Below are 17455 nucleotides of genomic sequence, written 5' to 3'. Positions count from 1 at the left end.
AGCACACGAGTGTCACCCCTCTGCTTTGGAGAAGGCCTGGGGCTCCATGAGGACAAGAGAGCAGCTCTGGACAGCTATGAGGAGGAAGGCAGGGCTGCCCCCACCCAAAGGTGGCCCAGCCCATCCGCCTGACTGACTTACACGGCAGGCTGTTCCTGTTGTTCAGGAGGGTGACAGCAGGGTCATCCTTGGGGGTTTGGGGTGTGCCCCGGATCGTGGGGGCCTTGGTGGAGTCTCCATCAGCGAAGGCCTCCATGTCGGGGGACTGGGGTGAGCTGTCCATGTGGCAGGCGGTGAGTGCATTCTGGTACTGCTGCCGTGTGATCTGGAAGGAAGAGGCAGAGGGGGCAGAAGCTCAGGAGGAGCTGGGCCGAGCCCTCCCCAGGTGTGGCCTGCCTGACCAAGCTCAGATGCAGCCCCACCAGGGTGCTTTGGGACCCAGGACTCTGGCCTGGGCCCATGAACTAGGGGGCCTCACCCAAGCTCTACCAGACCAGGGAGTGAAGGCAATGAGGGGACCCTTTGCTTGTTTGCCACCGGTGTCATTTTCATTGGCTCTGGACTCTTCATCTGCACCTAGAGGAGCTAAGTCTTCCCCTGAGACCCTGGAGAGGACAGAGGGCATCTTCGGTTAGCAGCGTGGTTGCCCAGGGAGATGTTTAAAATACAGGCTTCGTTGCCAAAGGGCCCTCTTCCTTAGGGTCAGTCAAGAATGACTAACTCGGCAAGAATGAGACCCTCAGCTTGTGGAAAAGGCTGAAATAAGAAACTGCCATACACAGAACACAAACTCTGACAAAACCACAGACGAAGCCAATGTGTATGTTTCGATGCCTTCCATAGTTAATATAGGAGTACATCTGCTAAATCCCTAAAGAAATGACTGCCAGAAAGAAGCTCCTTTCTCTAGGCGATTATATACTTCCTTATATTGGATGAGAACCCAAAGATCCACTGTTTCCACCCTCTCCACTTTTTTTTGGACCAGGAAGCTCACGGATAAATTTACTATTTACTTTCAGTAGCAAACTCCTTCCTGATAGCTTTTTCACCAACTTGGTTTACAATCTCTTCTCAATTTTTAAATTAAAACATAATTGGACTATTTATTTACTTTTGGAATTCATGTACTGTCTTACTGGAAGTACTATACCTATCCTAAAGAGATGGAACTATAAATTAGGTTTTCAGACGCCGGTGAAAGCTCTAGTGCTAGCGTTACCCAGAAGGGCTTGTTTTGCAGGCAGAGGTTGGTAGAGGAGGATGGGACCTTCCATCCACATAGTGCGTTACAGCTTACAGAGCACAGAGAATCGCCTTTGCTGGTCATGACTGTATGGGGTGGGCAGGCAAGGTCTGGGACTCCCCTTATTACGAGTAAAGGAAATGGGGTCCAGGAGTTTGAGGAACTTGCCTAAGGTTTGGGGAGGCAGGTCTTCAGATCGTGGCCAGCGCACTAGCTCCTGCAGTCTGGGTTTGGCCTGGGGGGACCGCTATTCACTCTTTGGAGCCAGGGTGAACTGAGAATGTGCAACTCCAAGCTCTCAAAGGGGAAGCTCCAGAGTCTAATAATAGCTCCCTGTAATTTGGATATTTTCGTTTAAAGGGTCTTCACTCTTGCTCTGTACGCCGCAAACGTACCTTCCTGCATTAGGCTGTCTTTCTCATGTCCACCGAGATGGCCTTTCACAGTCCTTCAGGGAAAAATGCCCCAATAGCTACTTTGTAGTTTTGGGCTACATAAGAATCAGGAGGACTGACAAAAAGCTGGCACAGAGCTGAACCAAGGTCATCATCAAAACACAGTTTTTTTAATGTGCCTACAGGTTTTCTGAATGTGAAGCTTTCTTTGGAGTCTTGTGGGTTCTCCTGGCTTAAAGGACAGGAAAATCTCCTAAGCGATGCTTGATAAGCCCAACAAAGCACCTGGTATTACTTAGGGATATGAACTTCTGGATATGTTGACTTAGTAGCCAACATATCCAGAAGTTCACCTTTAACCAGTGCGATATCTCCTATCATTTCATGACTTTCATCCCTGAAAACACAATCCTGCAATTTAGGGATTCTGCCACCAGATGGTGATGAGGCATCTTGGTCGCAGTGACACAGCCAGACTATGCCAAATATTCTTAGTGTAATAATGATATTTACAGAACATATTTTAAAAAAAAGGCATAAGGACTCTTTGGTATCTTCACAACTTACTAACTACTACTAATCACAGCTCTCATATCTTCCCCAGATAATCACAAGGTCCACTTTTCTACCTAATGTTGTAACTTACTGTGAGGTCAATTTACTCCTGGACTTAATAAACAGTTCTGGATTCTGGAACTTCATTCAGCCGGTCACAAGGGCTTCAGCCAGTGAAAACTCCCCTTTTGTATAGACTTCTCTAAAGCTTCCTCAAAAACTCTCTTTGTGTTAAAAAAAAGGGGGTGGGTGGGCGGGAGAGGTCAATAAGAGAGCAGCCTACATAACGGTCCTCACATGTCCATTAAATGAGGAGGAGGGGACTTTTAACTTTAGTCTAAGGCAGGGGTGTCCAGCCTGTGGCCCATGGGCCGCATGAGTCCCAAGATGGCTGTGAATTCGGCCCAACACAAAATTAAGTGAGTATTTACTTAAAATATTATGAGATTTTTGGGTGATTATGTGTCTCAATATATTTAATGTGTGGCCCAAGACAACTCTTCTTCTTCCAGTGTGGCCCAGAGACGCCAAAAGGTTGGACACCCCTGGTGGCATCACCTTAACTTACATTAAAATAATGAAACATGAGAAAAACAACACCAAGCCCTGTGTTAAAACGAGGGCTTGAATGGTCAAATTCCCTTCTATCGAACCACTCACTCCAGAGTTCTCCATTTGCAAGACAGGAAGAGGCTCTCAGCAGACACCAGCTCTGCTGGCACCTAGAACTTGGACTTCTAGCCCCCAGAACTGTGAGAAACAAGTTTGTTGTTCAAGCCACCCAGCCTACGGTAATTTGTTGTAGCAGCCCAAACAGACTAAGACAAATAGAAAGACCTGAGGTGCAAACCTAATGAAAACTCCCAGTTCAAACAGAATCCAAATGCCTTACTCTGGCCAAAAAGGTGCCAGCGGGCTCTGCTGCTGATGCTCCGGTCTCATCTCACAGCAGCCGCTGCCCTCGTGCCCAGATCCCCGAGCCACCAAGCTCTTCCTGCCTGTTGTTTCTGTCTTGAACATTCTCCCAACTTCCCATTTCGGGTCTCAGCAAAAACATCCTTTTCTCGCCTGCTCTGGTGACCATTTCTAAAGCAGGCTCACTGTTCACCCCACCACCCTGTTTATTTCATCATAGCTGTTATCACTACCTGAAATTACCTAGGTTTTATCTACGTGATGACTTGTTTACCATCTTTCTCCCCTGTTGGCATGAAAGGTACAGAAAGGCAGGAGCTTGCCGTCTTGCTCGCCCTGGTAACCACCACTGCCTGGACAAGGCCGAGCACACAGCAGGCATTCGGTAAATATTCGAACCACTAACTCCTACTGTGACTTTCTATTTCTCTTCCTACAAATCATGTGGCCAGTCCTACAAACCAGTAAGAGTTAGCACAGTAGAATTTCCCTTCTCCCATTTCGTCCTACCTCTGCTTCTTGGGAAGGTTTACAATGAGAGGGCTGCAGGGCTGGAAGTGAAGCCAGGAGAAGAATCATGGGCTCTGGCTTTCTGAGGTTTAACTGCATCGTCACATTGTCTGAGATCATGGAGGAATGGGATGTACATCCTGTCCCGCTTCCCCAGCCAACTCTGCCAGCAGGATCGAGGGACGGTCCACCTGCGGGAGTTACCTTCACAAACTGCACGTCGCTAAGGATGTGAACTGAGTAGTCAGGAGTGTAGAGGTTGTTGTTGCTACTGCACAGCTGAGTGTTGCTCCCTCCGAAGTCGCTGCGCTCTCGGTTGGGAGACTCAGAGCGGTTCAACCCGCTGCAGCGAGAAGGGGAGCGGTTCACTGCAGGTGATGAGGGAGAGGGGAGGGAGAAAAGGCAAGGAGGGGTGGGTGCAGAGAAACGAGAGGGGACCAGAAACAGAGGCGGGGGGAGAGAGAGGGGGGTGTTGTTTACTGTGGTTCTGCAGGACTTTAAGGCAATGGTTACCCTGGGTGGTAGAACCAGGCCCTCACCCTCCTGTCTGAGCCCAGGGAAACGTCCAGCTGCCCCACTGATGTTTATTCCTTCGAGGGGCAAACACCTAGGACAGGAACTCATGGCTCCTCTCTGCTCAGATTCTTCCTGTTCCCAAGACAGCCAGCGAGAAGCTGGGCCGAGGGTATTGCTGCCTTATCTGGTTCTGGTTTGGGGTTGAGTGCTGTGGAGGAAAAGGGGGCTCTGTAATACATCTGACAGAAAGTAACCCCTCAGGGTGATCTGATCCTAAATTTCTCACCAGGCAGTCACACCCCAGGCCTACAACAAGGTTTAGGCAAGCCCTGTCCATGGCTCTCATGCATCTAGGTTAACACACCTTTGAAATGTCAGTGTGGTCCTCTTTTCCAGACCCCTCTGAAGTGTGACCGCTCTCTAGGAGGCTCAGGATCTTAACTATCCTGTGCCTTGCTTTCTCCCATCTTCCTGCAATCGTCCTTACATCCTTCCTTAATTTCCATCGTATATAACAAAGTGCAAAATTGTCATTCTCTGGGGCGTTGCAAGATCTTGCTCCCTGGCATGTGGTCAGTTTGGTTCAAATAAACTCACAAAAATTCTCTACAGGTTGGGTGTTCTCACACTGACAGTGTGGATGACGCCCAGGCTATAGGTGTGGTTGGCTACCCTGACCATGGGACCTTCTAGCAGGGTACGTTATTTTGTATGGACTCCATTCACAAACCTTACTTTAGAAAGGCCAAGATCTGCCCTCAAACCCGTCCGCCACAGCCCAGGTAACCAATCCTTCCTGCACTGCCATGCTGCGGGTGTGGTAACTCGGGTCTGCTCCACACCGGCTGGGCCCGGGGCATGTGGAGGCCCACAGACTCTGTGGGTACACGTTCAAGTCACACCCGTGAACTGTTAACATAGGTTCTATCCTTGTCCTTGACAGCCTGGAAGGCCAGGTCCGACTCCTTAGAGTTTTGTGTCAGAAAATAGGGCTGTATGAGGAGAACCGAGCCCCAGCCCCCTTTTTGAATGGGGAATTCTGGGATTTTTGTATCTTGAAATATAGTCTGGAAGGAAAAACAAAGGTTGTGTGGGCATATCCTTTTGGCCTGAAAAACTCCTCACCCCACAGAGAGGGCCAGGATTTAGGAGGGCTAAAGTGGGGCCCTCTGAAGTGCAGGGCTAGGGCAGGGCACCTTCTGTGCCTAACGGGGAGGAGAGAACAAGGCCTCCTAAATGTTCAGAGTCACTTTGTCTTCCATTTTTCAAGAAGCACCTCTTGGGAAAGCTCAGTTAGGACTGTGTTACTTGGTTTCAAAGTAAACTGTGTGAATTACCCTCCCCAGGATTAACAGAAGCAAAGTTTTGAAGATGACCCTAACTTGATCTCAGTTTGGGAATAAGTCCCTCCCAGTCCTCTGCTTCCCAACTGACACCACTCTGCATTTCTCCTTAAAAAGGAGAAACAGCAGGCTGTCTGCTTCTCATAACACAGATTTAGCCCAGGGTTTCAAATGAAGAGTCCAATAATTCAGAGATTCTGCTTTTTGTTCTTTCAGGGTAGAACCTCAGGAATTTAATTCCCTCTCTTGAGATAATGTTGTCATCAATCAAAATATCTGATTAGCATCTATTTGGAGTGAGTCCTTCGGGGCTGATGATCTGTTCAGCTGCCAAGCTATTATTGTCATCTGGCAAACTGTGTTTCAGAAAGATTAAAATAACAACAGTGTGAATCATTTTTTTCTTTAGAACCGTAAGGATCACTGCTTTGATAAGATCACCGAATTAAGGATTCCACTTTGTCTTCCCCTTCTCAGTAAATGTCATTTATGTAAACTGTTATTTACACTGGAAACCAGGAGCCACCCTGACCCCTGCCACTCCGCCAGCCCCGCCTCAAGTCCTCTCATCTCTCCACCGCTCACAGAATAAGCCCATCTGCCTCTATCTCTGTCTCAAGTCAGAGCTGTCATCCCTCTCACCTGGCCCACAGTCTGGTCTCCCCACTTACACTCATATTTATAATCAGTTCTGACCTCAGCTACCAGAAGCACATTTAAAAAACACAAATCAGTTTCTTATTGAATCTGAATAAAATCCACACTTTGCTGTGACCCTAACGCCCTGCCATGACCTGACCTCTGCCGTCCTGCCTGATTGCATCTTGGGACTCCCTTCCCTGCCCCTGCTTGCTCTGTTCTACTGGCGGCCCGGGGGATCCTCAATCATGCAAGCATCTTCCACCTCTGTAGATACCATTTCCCCTGCTCTCTCTTCTCCTTTTATCCCACCCCTACCCGTGCCCCCACCCCCACCCCCACCCCCAATGCCCCGAGGGCATTGACCTTGTCTTCTCTGGTCATCATTGTACACCCAGTACCTAGCATGGGGCCTGGCCTAGAGTAGGTGCCCAATAAAAATGTGCAGAATGAATGAATTATCAGCACATAACAGTCTCCCAAGGACTTTCTTAAAATTGAAAATCTAAATGTTGTTTTTTAAAGAAGTTTCAGAGCTCTCAACTCATCCCGGAATCAGAAAACCTTTCCCCTGCATCCTAAAGTCATTCTGAGAAAGTGGGCATTTCCAAGAAGCTCGCAGTGGGTAGGACACCCCAGAAACACAGCTGGGGAGTGCGGTCACGTGCAGTGAGAATCAAAGGGTACCAGGAAGCCGTGGGCGCTGGCCCGGTAGCCTTAGACCACAGGGAGCATTAAGATTTTCTATCTGTTTGACTGTCTAGTAGGAGCTTTTGCAACTGGAGGTCATGGAGTCAGGTCTACTTATCCACTGGGCTTTAGAGGGCTGGACCCTCCTCCAGAGTGACCAAGGACTGAAAGGGACAGGGATTGGGCAGACAACAGAGTGAAGCACCAAGGTGACTGTAAATGGCGGTAGTAGTGGGCAGAAAAGTATGTATTTAATTTCTGGTCCTGGTCCCTTGAAAACAATGACGAGTTTTGGCTTGGCTAGATTCATTTGTGCCGTTCTAAGGTGGTGGCTGGCTAAGTCCATTGACGGTGCCTCACTGGGGCGAGTTCTTAGGGCAAAGGCAGGGAGCTCTGCAGGAGAGCGGCTTCTGTGGCCTGTGAGTGGAATCTGGAAAACCATACCTTGACCTGCTGGGTCTGGTCCCCAGTTCAGTTTGAGACAAGAAGAGAGAGTGTAAGCAGGCCCTGTGGCTTCAGTTACCCTGAGAAATAACCATCACTCCTTGATAACTCTGTCTGTCTGGTGGGGCATGTGCTTCACGTGCCCCACATCTGCTGTCCCACATCCTCATCCCTTCTGTCACAATCCAAGGTGCATTCAAGGAAAATGACAGGGAAGCACAGCCCTGTCTTATCCACTAAAAAATTTCCATCCATAGGAGGTTCTGCCTGAATCACTTCTACCCCTTATTAGACACAGAGGCAACACATAGTGTCCTGGTTCTCCCAGAGTGCTCCTCCTCACTGACACCCAGCACAGACATGTCACCATGTCACCCAGCATAGACATGTTGCTCACAGGGACCTGCATGTCAAACACAAACAACACTGCTGTTGTGCTGGGAAGAGACACAGGGCTTTTTTTTTTTTTTAAGTAAAAACAGTGCTATTGAAGGTTTATTTGTAAAATCCCAAAGGATTACCCACACCAGCAGATAGAGCTGTCTTACAAAGGTCAGGTCTACAAAAGTAATTTTTAAAAGGAAAAGAAATCCTCGTTTCATGACTAAGAAAGTCCCCAGCTCATCCAAGTGTTGTGTAAGATCAGTATTTTCATGTCCCAGAGCCTGACATTCCTCAATAGGTGGGATGCTGATGACTTGGCTTTTTGGTAATTGTGCCCATGCACGCAGAGGTTTCTGAGGGACATGGAAATGCTTTTAATACAAAAGGAGAAGAAATCAGTAACAGACGAGTGTCCCAGCAGCATGGCAAAGTAGTTCAAGTTGTACAATTCCCTTCGGCATTTCCTAAGCACACAGAGGCACAGCTTGGGGAGTGAAGCGAAGAGGGAAATCCTGGCTGCAGTGCGAAGAGGTCTAAGGGCGGACAGACCAAACAGTGATGCATGACACTGACCACAGGACACCTCTACTGGAGGGAGGCCAAGCAGCCAACACAGCCCTTGTCAACTCTTGCTCATCACGCCCTCAAGCTGCCCTGGAGAGACAGGGTGGTGGTGGGGGGGCAGGGATTTCTACTCAAGACCTCCAAGTGCTATGGAGAAGTTGGTAGACCTCATTGCCTGGTTGGTCTGCAAGGTGTGTCCTAGATGACAAATCAGAGTGACTGAGGTTGCGGGGAGAAGACACAGGGGTGTAACTGGGGGTAGTGTGGAAGAAGATTTTCCACTGCAGATGGGGCTGCATGGAGTCTCCTTTGCATTGACAGGCAGGGGCCCCAAAAACCTACGTACAGCTCTGGTACTCTTGCTTCACTCTTGACACCTGTACCAGGGGAGTGGTCGCAATTGTATCCCAGGAGGAGGACCCACAATAGAGAAGAATCCCCTCTCCCCTGTTCAGTCTGGGGATTTGAGGGGAAAGTGGGGTTCAATGGCTGCCTGTGCCACTGAATACATCTTTTGGAGCATTCAGTGAGGGACAGGGGGAGAGGCTCACTTTGGTCATGGTCACTGTGCCACAGGCCATCGGTGTTCTCTGAACTTCATGGGGGGAGTATAATTACACAGGCTTAGAAGAGTACAAACTAGGGTTATAAAAACGCATCATTCTGGGTTAATAGTCAACATCAGACAGCCAAATGTCAAAAGCTCTCCATCAAAGCTACAATGTGAACTCTGCAAATCAGCCCCAAGTTAGAAGCCCAGATGAACTTGCTCATGTTACACGGGGTTTTAATGGTTCCCAAATGTTTACAATGCAAGAGCCAACCCAAAGGAATATTTCCACTGACCACATTTCACAAAGTAATAAGATTATTTTTAGGGGTTCCTCATATATTCTGGGAGAAAACTCTATCCTCCTTGATCTCAAAGCACATCACAGATGGACAATTGAGCACTGACAAAGAAACCTTGCTCCCGAACTCTCTCCTGCCTCTGCTTTTGTGCAGTCAGAGGGATTGTGAAATCATCTCTGCTGTTGGGAGAAGAAAGAAGGAATGAATCTGAGGAGGAGTAACAACTGCAGCAGGCCGCATACTCTCAGTGGGTTGATTGGAAGTTTCACTTTTAACTGAAGGCACCTGCAAAGCTGGCTGCTCACACTGCACTCTGGAGGTCATCCACAGACCACTCTGCTCTCCTTACTTCACACTTAAGCTCAGAGAGCAGGAAACTCCCTATGGATAATAGTGGCAATATTTGGCACAGGAACCATGGGCCTCAATCCAATGTGAGCACCATGTTCATCAGCAGAACTGCTTTCAAAATGCAAACAAGTCTCAACCCTCTAGAGGGCACAAAACGCCTAGTTTCAGAGGCGCAGCGAGGTCTCTCTACCTTCCTATTATACTGGTGACACAGACCCAAGGGCTCAGTTTCTCAGAGCCTGTTTCCTTACCTACTGTCTCCCAACAGTAATTCCTGCCCATCTCCTAAAGTGGTTGTGGAGATCAAATAAAATGACAGGGTTCCTTTTACACTTTAAGGCCCTATTAATTTCCAGGATTTATATTCTTCCCAGTGTAAGATGGGGTTAAGACATAATTTATATACTATGCACCTGGATTACAAATCAGGTATGGGCCAGAAGGTGCCCAGGACTGCTTGCCACAATACTCTTATGAGTGAGGCTTCTTCTGCTGCTGATATGGAACAGAAGCAAGAGTGACAGTGGAAATAGCATAATATAGGTCCTGGAGATGTCGCCCAACCACTAGGAAGGCTTGGCTGTCAGCTGTAGACAGGGACCAGACAAAAGAAGGTAGGGAGGAAAGAGCCGAAGGAGAAGCAAGGCATCCCTGCCTCTCCTTTTCTCCCCTTGTGTCGGTCAGGGCTCTACTCTGCAGACTTAAACCAAGGGTTGGAGTACGGTGGCCTTGCTCTCACCTCTTTGTCACTCACCTGTTTCCTGTTGGGTTGAACACCCACAGAGAGGAAAAATGGCGAGATGGCTAAGAGCTTCCTGGAGCACATGGCACCAGCCAGCTGGACGGGAAGCCTGCCTGGCAGGACTGAGTCACCTTCATCTCTGACACTGGGTTACCGGGAAGGTGTTCGTAATCAACACCAATGAACTAGAATTAATCTTTAGTTTAACTGGAAAGTTACGGTTAACTAGGTTGTCTGGAAAACTGAGGGTTAATCAGAAAGGAAAATAACCCCCTGCTGTCACTGCTTTTTTTTTTTTTTTAATGCTTTGATCTTTTTGGTTGAAAATCTTTAAAAAATGGGGATCATCCCTTTTGCTGAAACTCAAAGCACGTTCTTCCTTCATCAGGATTCCCCACACGTAAAGGATTTTGCAGGATCATGATGTGGTCATTTCTAGTTTTGCCCGCATGCAGCAGTAGCCGGTGAGGGCACCAGCTCGGCACCTCACACTGACCTTACTGTCCTGTGGTCATCATGAAAGCAAAGTGAGAAAGATGTTGTTTCTCGGTGGAAAATCACTATCCAGTGAGAGAGAAAATTTGGTGAAATTTGAGAATGTGGTTGACTTGTACAGATAAACATGGGAACCAGATGCTTTCTGCTGGGAAACTGTGACTTGGGAGAAGTAGGAGTCAACAAAAATACTTCTGAAGTTGCAGACTTGGGGGTCTGAGCTCTCACATGGCCATTTTGAATGTTGAGGGTTTGTCTACAGATAACACAATGTAACTGGGTTTCTGATGACTGAGAATACGGTGGGGCCTCAGAATCACTACCGCAGCCCTGGGATAAGGGAGACAAATATAAGGGGGGGGGGGGGGGCGGGGACTGTGTTCCAACTCCAAAGCCATTTAACAAATAAATTCTTGGTTTGGTCACTACTTACTCCCTGAGCCTAAGAGATCAACCTCTAGACATAAAAACAAGACAAACACCTAATTGATTGTTAAGATTTATTGTATCCTACTCAATCCTTGAGTTACTGTGTAACTCTACGGGGAGCTGCTTTACCCAATTAAAAAGAAACTGGTAACTCCTATTTAATTAACGAGAGGTTAAACCTAATGAAAAGTTGTTCTGAAATTCTACATGCAGCATCCTTTGTGTGAACAGAGCCAGAGGGAATATGGTCACCACATGGTAATATTACTGGGAAGATAATGAGGATGGGTTAGTGGTTAGCTAAAGGCGAAGACCACACAGAAAGAAAGGTGGAGAAAAACAGGAATAAAGCACTAATACTCCATTGTTTCTTCCTATTTTTCTTCTGCTGCATACTCCTTCCCTCCATTCTGGAGACAGACAAATGATGACAAAAAGCTCACACCATCTCACAGCCCTTTATTTCTCCATTTACATGCACTGACCCAGCCCTGGGAGCTAAATTCACAAGTGACAACACTGAACCAGCAATGCCTGGACCCTAAGTGCAAATAAGTGTTGTCTGTGCTTTGTGTTATGCCTTCGGCCCTTAGGCCCAGGAGTGCCTCCTGGGAGAGACTGTTCTTATGCAGGAGAGTGAGAGACTAAAGGACTCTGGCAAACCCCACGGGATCTATGGGGACCCAAGACACCCATGCATGTTTACCTGGGGAGCCTGCCAGAGAGTCCCCTCTGCTGAAGGCGAAGGTATGAGACACAGAGACGGGCACTAAAGAGTCAAGGGCCAAGGATTTGTGAGTTGCGAAGGGGAAGATAAACACAAAAGGAGAGAGACAAAGAGTGTGGTGAGACAGTCTGTTCCGGGATCTTCATAGCATCACATGTATCTGCAAAGGGAATCGTGCCTCTGAAAACTTGGAAAACGCTCCCTCTTACAAAGTCACTCTCCAGGAAGAGGAACAGAAAATAGACTTTTCTGAAGGTCTTCCAAAAAGATGCATAGTAATTTTAGAGGCGATCAGACCTGCCAAAGACAAGAACAGGCATTCGCAGCAGCCTTCTTTTTGAGCCGCAAATCTGCTGGGGGCCCAGCATTGCATTCCCACCAGGCTCTCCCAGCTGCCACATGTATCTGCTTCCCAACCGGAGGGCTGAAAGCAAAGTGCATGCCCCAGCTAGGGGCATCCTTGAGGAAGCTGTATCCTGCCTGGGACTCCTAGGAGGTCCCTCTGTGGTCACAGTGCTGCGGAGGCATTATGTGTTGCTAGAGGCTTGGGAAACGGGAAAGGCAGGCAGCATTTTCAGCAATCTTAATGTGAATCAACTTGGTGAATTAACTAGCAGTCACTTCTCAGTAAGAACGAGTGCTCCAGGACACCTCTTCTCCTGTCCCCTTTTCCTTCTCTCTCTTTCTCCAGAGGGTCCAAATTGGCACTGGCCATCTCTTGGGCCCTGGGTAGAGTACACAGTAATCCTCCAGTCCTTCCCTAATCTTGACCCTGATCGAGCAGTGTTTCTGCATGGGAATCTGTCTTCCTCTCTCTTATATGATCATTTCGGGTCTCTTCCAAGCAGCTAAACGAAGCCTGTCTGCAGGTGACGGCACACTGAAGCAGGCAGCTGCTGCGGTCTTATCTGCCGTATCAGATGACTTAACTGAAAGGACCCACGACATGCAGGGGAGCATGTGTGTCGGGAGCTTTACACCTGACAATCATTTACTCTGACAGAAAATATCAAAGACGACTTGAACAGATCCTTCATGTTGTGAGATACACTGAAATAAGAAACTCCATGGTCTTAAGAAGAATCTTGGCACTTCTGGGCTACAAATTAAATGTATAGCCTGCCAAGCAATAGGAGACTTGTTCTCTCCACCTGTACAGCCCTGTGGGCTGCTTTTCTGGTCACCCCGAGCTCAGGCCCAATTCCTCCAGTGCCAAGCTCACCATGGTCCTCCCGGTTCCCTGGCAATCAGAACCAAGATAAAGGAGACAGTACTGGCTGTGTTCCCTTTGCTCCACACAGGAAAGCCAGAGTGACTTACCTATAACCTCAAGTTCAACTCTGAAGCACTGGTTACAGGGTTAGTGTTCCGGCAAACTTGTCATACCGTTTATCACCCTCAAAGGCTGATAGAACTACAGGCTGGCTTTGAGGACAGGGGCAGTTTGCTGGAGTGAGACTCTAAAAGAGTTTACTGCCTTGTGGCTAAGGCCAAGGTTCTTGGCCAGTGAAAGATGCTGGCTGGCTGGACCCTGGGCTGAAGGTTCACCAGGGACAATAGGAGGGCGTGGGATTCTTTGTAGTTGTTTCACACTTCACTCCACTAAGTGGGGAGGGCTTCGGGGGAATGGTAAATGTCTCTATATCCCTACAGACTAATTCGATTTTCCTTCCCTCCTGAAGATTTCTGAATATGCCCAGAAGTGGGGGAGGGGGGGGCGGGGGAGGGAAAGAGTGTAATGCTTCCTTTTGGTTAACCAGTTTTGAAGGAGAGATCAGCGTTACAAGTTTACTCCTGTTTCACTGATACAATGGAAGGATTCTGATAGAAAACACTAGAGACAGAAAGGAAAGGAGGAAACCAGATCACATCTTCCTACTACTTTTAAAATATTTTCTTTTAAAGGAAGGCCATCTAAATTAGGTGGGCTGGGGAGCCTCATGAAACCATTTCCCCCCAGAGTTCCCACCTGTTTTGGTCTTCTGGAAAAGCCAGAACAGGACCAACATGCCAAGGTAAGATTCAGAATCCCAGAAGTTACTCTACTTTGACCACTGCGATGGATGGAAACCTCCTCTGGAGAACCAGAGTTTGCCTGGTCCTGCAGCACATTCTGCACCCATCCAAAGCTCTTGTTCTGAGTACTGATGCTTCCTCCATCAACCTTTCTGGAGATCTGCTGGTTTATGTACATATGCTAATGTATCAGTACCAGGGATTTTTATTTTTCCTATCTCCTTCAACTCATGTTGGGCCACCCCTTGGGTGTGGGCAGCTACTCCAATTTCATTTCAGCCCTACGCTGGGATGGTATGTAAAATTACACTATAAATTGTTCCAATAGTCCCACATGGAGATAGCATTCTGGAGCATGAGGGATCTCAAGTCTGTATTTCATTGTGCTGTGTGTGCTGGTCAGGACAGCGGAATGCATCCATGGAAATGCACCCAACTTGCTGGGTGATTTGGAGCAAGTCACTTCTTTAGTTTATCTATGTTAAAACAGTACCTATCTTTCGTGTGCCAGGGACTGATCAAGTTTTGGGACCCTCTGAGAAATCCAGTATAAAATGCTATGTAAAATCTTTTTATGATAAGAGAAAACACCCCATCTGGCATTAAAATAGCCACTGCAAACAATAACAGCTGAAAGCAATGCAAATGTCAGACCAGTGAGTCAAAAAAATTCTAGAGAAATAATTCTTCCTGGATCACACTTACATCACAATGAATGCCATGCCTTCTAAACACAAGTACAATAATTTGATGCAGGAAACAGCAAGTAGGTAAAGTGCAGAAGGGGCAGAGCAAACCAGCCAGCAGCCCTGCACCAGCCCCACCATCAGCATGCACGGCCAGCTGGCAGATACCTCTCTGGCAGCTGAGATGTGGCAAACAAGGAGAGAGGAGCAGATAAGCAACATATTGCACCAGCCTGAGACTTACGCTTGTATATCCCAAGATCTTGCAGTCATTTCCTACTAACCCCATTGAAATAATAACAGCGTGTTAGGTTTTCAAGTAAAGGCCAGTGGGTGAATTATCATAGCAGAGAAAGAAAGGCTCAACCTTCACCAGAGCACACAAATCACCTGCATTCCCTGGCAGGTGACAATAAATGGTGCCTCCCCTCACAACCTCCCGCCCCGCCATTCTCACTTGTACATGAGCAGAGAAGCAGCAGAAAACATTCCAGACACAGAAACTAAGCCCCTGTGGCCTGTGGGTACCTGGCAGGAAGCAGTGTTCTTGGCAGAGCATTACAGAGAGGCTGCCAGCATTAGTGTTAGCCCCAGCCCAGGCTCAGAGTGCTCGGTCCAGGTGCCCAGAGTGGGCTGAGGCAGGGCTACGATGGGGAGGACGAGGGAGGGGTTTGAGAAATACATACGAAAGACAGACGATCCAGCCAGACTCCCCACCTTCCGCACATCATTATCTAAGGACAGAAGGATGCAGTGTGTTTCAGAGGCAATTCAGAAAGTACACCTGATTATAGGAATTCTCCCTTTTCCATCCCACCCCCAGCACCAATGAACCCTGAAAAAAACAAAACAAAACAAAACAAAACAAAACAAAGCAGACAATTTAGGCCCCAGCAGGGTAGCTCAGTTGGTTGGAGTGTCGTCCTAATATGCCCACATCCCAGGTTTGATCCCCAGTCAGGGCACATACAAAAATCAACCAATGAATGCATAAATAAGTAGAACAACAAATTGATGTTTTCCTCTCTCTCCCTTCCTCTCTATCTCTAAAATCAATAATAATAAAAAAAAAAAACACCCCAAACCAAAACCCTGACAATGTAATGGAAGTGTAAGAAGAAAAATAAAATTGTTTTTTCATACTAAAAATACCACTATTCATCCCTAACACTTGATAACATTACCAGCTACCATGTACTTCCACAAACTCTCTGAATAAAAAATGAGTCTAATTTCCATTTTATGCCGGAGGACACTAAAGCCCAGGAAGTTAAAGGGCTTGTCCATGGTCCCCAACAGGAGTCAAGACTTGATTGAACCGAACTGCTTTTTTCTATGATAGCCCATTGCTTCCCCAACAAGCTATGGCTTGGGAACTGGAATACCTGAACAAGAAGTGGTCATGATGGCTGGGACACCATAGTAGGTGAAGGCTCCATTCTCGAAGCGCAGACCTTCCTTACCAACCTCCACCTCTACTTTTCCCTGGAGAAAGAAGGAAGCGTATTAAAGGTGTGTACACACACTTCTGGTTCTATTATTCACAACAACCCTAAGCTTCCGTCTGGATAACAAGTGACTTAAGATCTTATGAGAAGAAAATGTGAGTTCTATCCAGATTTACGTTTCAGAAATAACACCTCTAACTTTAGTAGCCCTTTGCAGTAAATTAATTACTTAGTTCATAAAGCATCCAGTCATGAATAACCCTAAGCAAGCTCTCCTTGCATAATGTAATGGCCCTTCCATGATGCAGGTCCAGGCACCAGCTGGCCCAGGGCCCTGTGAACTCTCACTGGTTTGGCTGAGAATTAGACCATCCCTAAATCTGGATGAGATAAAATCTGACTTTGTGCAAAGCTTGTTTAAATTCATCACCACTAATGACGGCTTATGTGTAGCATATAGTGTGTCTGTGGGCCTGACACTGCACTTCGTGCACGGCACACAAAAACCTATGAGGCCCATGCTGCCTTCCCTCTCAGTTTACAGATGAACCAACTTGGAGTCTCAGAGAGGTTACATGGCTTGGTCAAGGTCAGTTAGGAAGTGGCAACATTGGAATTTTAAAGCCTGATCTTTCTAATTTCTGGATTTACATTCTTGCCACTATACTTTGCTTCCTCCAACTTTGATTTGAAAACAGTTAAGTTTATATTAAGCATAAGACAGTAGCATGTAGAGGTTCATTATGTTATTCAAAAAATGAGACGGAACACTTCTAGATTTCCAACAGGGAAGAATGTGACTCCATTTTTGGAGAAGGGAGGTCACTTTGAGGCTATTTGGAAAGATGGCTGCGAGGTACACTACTGTGGCAGAGCAGACAGACTGCAGGTGGACAGTGACAAAATAGAGGCCACTTGTAAGTTACTGTGCATTTCAGATTTTAAGACACTGTATTTAGGGTTCATAAGGTTCTACTGGGCAGAGATGGGACAGTGATAGAGGTGATGGTGGAGCCAGCAGCATCCAGTGCTGGAACTAGGCCTGCAACTCATTTTCAGGCCTATCCGGGCATGCAGGGCAGAAAGTGACTACACTTATGTATGAGTGCTGGGCAGTTGCTGCACCTCTTTCTCTCAGTTATTAATTTCCTTCCTGGTTCTCTTAAGGAGAAGGGTCAAGGAACTGCAAAGGCTGAGATGTTTCAGAGAGAATGGATGTGTTCTGCGCACCTCCAGGGAGGAGAGCGAGGACCAGTGGGTGGAAGTCAGAGATGATGAGATTTCAGAGAGACAGAGGGAAAAGCTTGAAATAAGAAGTGTCTGAAGTCTGGGAAAAGGCACAGGACAGTTCCACTTCTGGGCACGTCCAAGCAGAGACAAGAAGGTGTTAGGGATTCTGTAGGACGGCAGCTTTGGCAGTTCAGTCACAAAACCCCTCTGCTGGAGAGGTACCCGCTGCACCCCACCACAAACCTCCCTTAGAGGTCAGACTACATGTCATCAGGATC

The 17455-nt window shown here is 47.4% G+C and overlaps 1 protein-coding gene across 2 annotated transcripts in view; it reads right to left on the bottom strand.

Annotated features, from left to right (window-relative positions):
- CNNM1 (cyclin and CBS domain divalent metal cation transport mediator 1) overlaps positions 1-17455 on the bottom strand; it is a 48829-nt gene that overhangs the window by 5280 nt on the left and 26094 nt on the right. Inside the window, exons 5-9 of one of the 2 annotated variants that reach the window (XM_045854691.1) lie at positions 15885-15984; positions 15186-15233; positions 11777-11839; positions 3826-3989; positions 142-325 (exon numbers count right to left, since the gene is read on the bottom strand). In XM_045854691.1, coding sequence (XP_045710647.1) covers positions 142-325; positions 3826-3989; positions 11777-11839; positions 15186-15233; positions 15885-15984 — 559 coding nt within the window. The remainder of the gene's footprint in view (positions 1-141; positions 326-3825; positions 3990-11776; positions 11840-15185; positions 15234-15884; positions 15985-17455) is intronic. The other variant, XM_045854693.1, reaches the window with a different exon arrangement.

The sequence above is a fragment of the Phyllostomus hastatus genome, unplaced genomic scaffold (genome assembly GCF_019186645.2).
Source record: "Phyllostomus hastatus isolate PE091 unplaced genomic scaffold, TTU_PhHast_1.1 phas_scaffold_1066, whole genome shotgun sequence".
Lineage (NCBI taxonomy): Eukaryota > Metazoa > Chordata > Mammalia > Chiroptera > Phyllostomidae > Phyllostomus > Phyllostomus hastatus.
Note: the sequence above shows the minus strand (reverse complement) of the source record. Positions and strands in the feature narration are given on the sequence as shown.